General features: G+C 48.1%; 1 protein-coding gene across 1 annotated transcript in view; it reads right to left on the bottom strand.

The window, feature by feature from the left end:
* C7 (complement C7) overlaps positions 1-3367 on the bottom strand; it is a 223029-nt gene extending 219662 nt beyond the window's left edge. The window contains exon 1 of the mRNA XM_086629258.1: positions 3222-3367. Coding sequence (XP_086485384.1) covers positions 3222-3367 — 146 coding nt within the window. The remainder of the gene's footprint in view (positions 1-3221) is intronic.
* Positions 3368-6799: the final 3432 nt, after the last annotated feature.

The raw sequence follows: 6799 nt of genomic DNA, 5'->3' as shown, positions 1-6799 counted from the left end.
ATATATCTAGATCTTCCTCATCAAGCACAGCTGAAGAGGATGGGCCAAAGTCAAAAACAAAATCACACAAAAAAAGGGAAAAAAAAAAAGAATAAATCTAAGAAAGGAAACATCATAAATGGAGAAAAGAAGAGAGGAAAGACAAAAGTTCATCTTCTGATAGTTCAGACACTTCTATGCCATCACATTCATCATATTCCATCCATCATATTTCAGAAGTCGTGGCCTCTGGTGAATTTCCCACTGACTGGAAAAGGGAAACACAGCCCCATTTTTAAAAAGGGAAAACAAGAGACCCAGGGAACTACAGGCCAGTCATCTCACCTCTGTGCCCGGCAAGATAGTGGAGCATCCTCCTGCAACTATCTAAGCACATAGAAAGTAAGGAGGTGATTGGTGACAGCCAACATGGCTTCACTAAGGCAAATCGTGCCTAATTTGGTGGCCTTCTGTGATGAAGTTGCAGCATTGATGGATGGGGAAGAGCAACTGACATCGTCTACCTGAACTTATCCAAAGCATTTGATACTCCCACACACATCCTTGTCTCTAAACCGGAAAGACATGGTTTTGATGGGTGACCACTCGTGTGTAGGAATTGGCTGGATGGTCGCACTCAAAGAGTTGTGGTCAGTGGTTCAAGTCCAAGTGGAGGCCAGTGACGCGTGGTGTTTCCTCAGGGTCAGTACTGGGGCCATGCTATTAACATCTTTGTTGGCGCATGGACAGTGGGATCGAGTGCACCCTCAGCAAGTTTACAATGATACCAAGTTGTGTGGTGTTGTGGACAGAGGTGGCATCATGGATCATCAGGAGATCACGGGAAGATCATGGGAAGATCATGGGAGATTATGTACTACTTCTGAATTCCTCTAACTCCAATAACCCTTCCAACCTCATTAAGGAACGCTTCTGGGAAAAAAAAAAATCACAAAGACTTGTGCCTTAAGTTGTGGTTTGATTAAACGTTTCCTTGGCAACTGCCCTGTTGCTCTCTACAGGACAAGTGGCTTAGAGAATCAACCCAGTGAACGATAAGCTGTAACAGCCGCAGCCACACTAAGGAGACCAGAGCGACGAGGGTGGCAAAATCTGTTAAGTTAGTACTTAGGAAGAAATGTTCTTTCTACTATGCACAGGTATCAGCTAATTAAGGAGTCCAGACTCTCTTCAGTTATGTTGTCCAACCCCATCCCAAATCCTGATACATGACGTTAAAAATTAGATCGGACCAAAGCCAGTAAGAAAACGAGCAGATGCAAGGGCTCTTGCCATCCTCTGCTTAGAGACCTGCATAGAAGGTTACAGATCGTCTCTCTTTCTCTGTCATTTCCATGAGTAATTTGATCTTGAACGTTCCCTAGCACAGCATCTACAGCATGAGTTGCCCAATAATAGGGTACTGGTCTGAGACAAAAGTTTTGAAAGACAGAGTTAGATCCAAGTATCTCACTTTCAAGCCCAATGCAGTAACCACTAAAACACCATAAAACATTTGGTAGTGACTCAGTGCTCTAACCCGCTGTAGAAAACACAGGCAAGCGGTATTATTGTTAAGAAAGCTTAGGTGTTGCTCTTCCGCAGATTCCGACTCCCATGAGATTTGCAATGCAGTTGTACGCCAAGCTGCTCAGGAGGAAGCAGTTCTGTGTCTAAGCAAAGAAAACCTGAAAACACAGGCATGAAGAGCATTTTCAAAAAGCTGTAAATGAGGTTCAGGCATTCCCGGGGTAGGACTACACACCTAAAATCTGCTCTCTCAAAAGTATCCGTTTGTCTTAAACCTGTACCATACCGCAGTACAAGATCTGAATCGGATACCCAAGAATCCAGTTATAAAATTTGGACTTGTGTGCTGGGTTTGTGTGATGGCGTTTTTGTAGCAGGCAAGTGGCTGCAGAGAGAGCCCCTGTAAAGAGATGCGAGAAGCTTCCTGGCTCCGAAACCCGTTGGACCGGCCTCTGGCCAGGTCAGACCCCTCTCCCCTCTGGCCAGGGCCGAGCCAGTCAGCACCGCTGGGATTGCCCTATTTAAGATGGGGACAAAGGAACTCGAGCCAGGTGGGACCACCAGTGAAGAGAGGGAGGAGGCGGGGGGGCGGATGTGGCATCTGGCCCCCTCCCCTGGCCTCCTGGGTGGGCAGCTGCCCGCGCTGGGCCGCCAGCATTTGACTGGAGACAGCTGCGGTGGCACGGCTTGGAGAGCTCCAAAGTGCCCCCCTCCTGGGGCACCCATTGGGTGGAGTTTGTCTTGCTGGGACTGCCGAGGTTCATCGGGCGCGGCACAGCTGGAGCAGAGACAGAACTGAGATGTGAGAGAAACAACTACGCAGACACCAGGTCAGCAAAGATGGAGCGGGAGTTGGTGTGCCGGAGCTGAGGTTCCCCTGCAGCCCGTGGTGAGACGGCAGCGGCCCCTCTGCAGCCCGTGGAGATTAATGGTGGAGCAGAGATCCACCTGCAGCCTGTAGAAAACCCCATGCTGGAGCAGAGACGCCTGCACACAAGAGAGTTCCTGGAGGACTGTCTGGAGGGAAGAACTTCCCATGCTGCTCCAGACTGACCGTGGAGCAGAGGTGCATGTGCAGTCTGTGAGAAGGGAATCCTGCACACTGCAGCAGGTGGCTGCACCCTAAGATGCTATGAATCCATGGGCAAAGCCTGTGCTGGAGCAATCTGATGGGTAAGGATTGCATCCTGCGGGAAGGACTCCTATTGGAGAAGGTTGTGGACTATTTTCCTGTGAGGAGGGGCCCCACGTTGGAGCAGGGGAAGAGTGTGAGGAGTCCTCTCCCTTTAAGGAAGGAGCAGCAGAAACAATGTGTGATGAACTTAGCTGCAACACCCCCCATTCCCTGTCCCCCTGCGCTGCTGGAGGAAGGAAGTAGAGCCAGGAAGAAGGGACGGGTGGGGGAAGCTGTCTTAAGATCTGTTTCCGTTTTCTCCTTATCTTCTCTGAAGTAACTGATAACAAATTAAATTGATTTGTCTGTTTTGCCCAGGGCCATGGTTGGTGGATGATCCCTCCTTGTTCTTCTCTTGACCCTCAGGCCTTCGGTTGCATTTTTCTCCTCTCCACCTCACACAGAGGTGGAGGAGTGAGCGAGTGGCTGCGTGGTAGCTTAGCTGGTGGCTGGGCTAAACCTCAACAACACGCTCAACACTGCTCCCCATAGCAAATGGGAACTTTTGCTACCAACTTCAACACGACAGATTGCTTACACTCCACCAAGAGGTTTGTTTTTTAACTTTTCAATGGGAGTTTTATTAGAACAAATGGAGGTTTCAAGATTCTTTTCAATTGTCAGTCTTTTGCATATCCTCTTTTGTTTCAGGTAGGCATTAATCGCCACATACTGTATTAACATGGTTCTTAGAACTTTGTAAACAATCTTGCTGGAGAGTCATCCAGCATTAGGAAGTGGAACTTGATATGTATGCCAAAGATGAAATGGTTATAATTCTAAAAGAACAAAACCTAGGTAGAAAGAAAGGACTTTGAAAAATTAATAGATTTTGTTTGTATCAGTTTGTTTTCAGCTTGCTTACAGTGATGCTGCAAAAAGCATATGTTTCACAGGCTATGACTAGATCAATTTGAGAAGATAATTTTGAAGGAGCCATCTCTTTTAGCTTCTCTTTGCCCATGCTTTCCCTTCTCCGGACACAAACACTACTTCATATTTGCACTTACTAATTAAGGTATGTAAGTAGAAAATGTTCTGCAAAACATACATTTATCTGAAGGATAACGTAAAAAAAATATCACTTGAAATTCCAAATTTGATTTAACCATTCTGACCCGAAGCATATTCAAGTCCAAAGCTTTCTACGCAAAGACTTGCAACTGAAGTTTGCCATATCCTAGCGCAAAGACTTCCAAATGCAACTAATCACAGCTGAACTAAGAGTGAAGCACTAGTTGAACTTGCATGGTTTAGTACTAATAAACTTGAAATGGAAGAGCAGATTTTTTCCCAAATGGTCCATCTAATAATGTGAAGCACTGATATTTGCAAAGATATTTCTTAAAATATACATAAACATCATTTTAGGACAACAGCATGGAGAAGCATAAATCAATTTGATTTGAAAGGAGAATCACCTCCTCTGCAGACGAGGATGCAAAACCAGGCCAGCACCTCAGTCCCTACTAGAAGTGTCTCAACTATCAGAAGATGAACTTTTTTCCTTTCGTCTCTTCTTTTTCTCCTTTTTATGATGTTTTCCTTTCTTAGATTTATTCTTTTTTTCCTTTTCCCTTTCTTTTTTGTGTGATTTTTGGTTTTTTTGACTTTGGCCCATCCTCTTCAGCTGCGCTTGATGAGGAAGATCTAGTAATCTAGTAGAAAATAATATATATATATATATACACAGATTGATATGTAATAAAAGGCGGGTTAATTAATTAATTAAATTAATTACCACGGGTGTGCTGGCTCACCCCGGCTCTCGCAGCAACCCGCCCTGGTAGCTGGGAGCGATCCCGAGGATGGCTGTGTGAGGTGCGAGCAGGTTTGATGACCTGCTAAGCCGGGTGCCACAGCTCCAGGATGAAGTGTCGGAGCTCAGGAGGAGGTGAGTAGGTAAGAATAACTAGGGAAAGCGAGAGGGAATGTTGACAGCTTCCATAATCTGGTTGTGGCAGAGCTGAAAGAAGGAGAGGTTAAAGGGGATGAGGGAATGTGAAGAATTAGGGGACAGGGGGGCAATGGCACAAGGTCCCTGCTCGGCGTGGCAAGCGCAACTGCCTGGCAATTCCCCCGCCCCCTCCAGGTGTCCTTGCGTAACAGGTACAGTGCTCTGCAAGGGGAACTGGAAAACAGTGAGGATGTTGGTTCTCCCTGCTTGGAGGTGTCACCAAAGCCTAGTCGGACTGCCGTCGGCATTAAAACCTCATCAGTAAGGAATAAAAGACGGGCCGTTGTCATTGGTGACTCAGTGCTTAAGGGAACGGAAGGCCCGATGTGCAGACCAGACCCGCTGCACACGGAGGTCTGTTGCCTCCCAGGCGTCAGAGTTAAAGATGTAAGGAAGAAGCTTCCTTCCCTTGTACGGCCCTCAGACTATTACCCCCTTTTGCTGTTTAGGTAGGCAGTGAGGAATTAGGAAGAACCACTCCAACCAAGGACAATGAAGAAGGACTTCAGAGCCTTGGGCCGCCTGGTCAAGGGATCAGGAGCACAGGTTGTGTTCTCCTCTATCCCTGTCTTTGCTCCAGTTGTGCCGGGCCCGATGAACCTCGGCAGTCCCAGCAAGACAAACTCCACCCAATGGGTGCCCCAGGAGGGGGGCACTTTGGAACTCTCCCAGCCGTGCCACCACATTTAATTAAACCACAACTTAAGGCACAAGTCTTTGAGTTAGTATATCTCTATGCGTTCTCCAGGTCCTGGGGCTTCCCCCTGCCCTGATGCAGTTGCCTCCTGACGCTCAGCCTGTGCCCGACAGCTCGGCTGGGAGGCGGTAGTTTTTCTGGCTTTGCTACAAGAAAATACTCGCACAGGTTTAACGCTTCTGACGTGCTTTATTGAACTTGTGATTAGGAAGGAAATTCACAATAAAACAGCTAAATAAACAGTAACTCTTTATGTTATGGCCTGTTCCACCATCACTTTGCTGCTTCTCTCTCCTGCTGGGCAGAAGTGAGATGCTCCTCCACGTCGCTTTCAGGCCTCTCCCTATGGAGCGCAGAGCTGGAGGGAGCCGAATGCGTCGTCTCCGTGGTCCAGGTGGCAAACTCCCTTCGGAGGAATCAGCCCCGGCAGCTCTAGTGTCCTCCTGAAGAAGCAGCCCGCTACCTGCCACCTCCTCCAAAGCTCCGTCGTCTGCCATCAGGCTGTCTGGCATGGTGGCAGACGACTCTAACGGCTTCTCCTCTGCGTCACACGTGTGCTCCAGGCACTGCTCATCCCTCACAGAGCTGCCCAGAGCCATCTCCATGCTCTGCGCCAAAGATTCCAGCTTCTTGTTTTCAATGCTTATGTCTAGGAAGTATTTCTGCAGTTCTTGGTCTTTCTCAGCCAAGCTCTCCTTCATGCTCTCCACCACCTGCTTGAGTTCTTTAATTTCCTTTCTTGCTTCCAAGAAAGCCAGCTCCGCCTCCACGCGCTTACTCTCTTCCTCAATCCACTCTTCCTTCATCCGTGCCAGCTGAGCTTTCAGCTCTGCTATTTTCCTTTCCATGTGGCAGAAGAAAACGGTGTCACACTTGTGCTGACTGCACAGTGCACGAGCCTCTGCGTGAGATGCAGCCCTTGCCGATGCAGAGGTGGGGGGCTATCCCGAGCTGGACCCAGGGGGGCACTGGCTCCCTGCCTTGGGGCTCCACTCAAACGGCCCTTTGGGCCCGCCTGGCGTGTGTGTGCTGGAGAGCCCGCTCTCAGGGCGCTTTTAGGAAAGCGTCCACCCAAAGGGCTCCGGGAACAGTTCGATACCAAAGCGAAAACAAAGCACAAGCGGCCACACTGATTTGGGGAAGAGCTTTTCCTTCCTTCGGGCAGCAGGGGGACTCCTGTTTCTCTGAGTGAGGTACAACAGGAGGACTAAGGAAAAGACATGCTTGCAGGCAGAAACTGGTTTATCGATAAAAAGTGTCAATGCTAAACGAGACCCGAAAAAAAGTTCTCCTTTGAAAGATTCTGTTGGGAAAGTTCGAGAAAGAGAGGAGAGACAGGAAAGTGCATGGTCCGTTTTCACTGAGCATGCCATGACACTGTGAAATACCTGAAAACAACCTAAAACAGACTGACCATAATTACCTTGCTTAAAGAAAACTTGATGTGGTCAAGAAACGAGTA

Source organism: Tauraco erythrolophus, chromosome Z, assembly GCF_009769465.1.
Source record: "Tauraco erythrolophus isolate bTauEry1 chromosome Z, bTauEry1.pri, whole genome shotgun sequence".
NCBI classification, from domain to species: domain Eukaryota; kingdom Metazoa; phylum Chordata; class Aves; order Musophagiformes; family Musophagidae; genus Tauraco; species Tauraco erythrolophus.
This window is presented reverse-complemented; position numbering and strand designations above follow the sequence as displayed.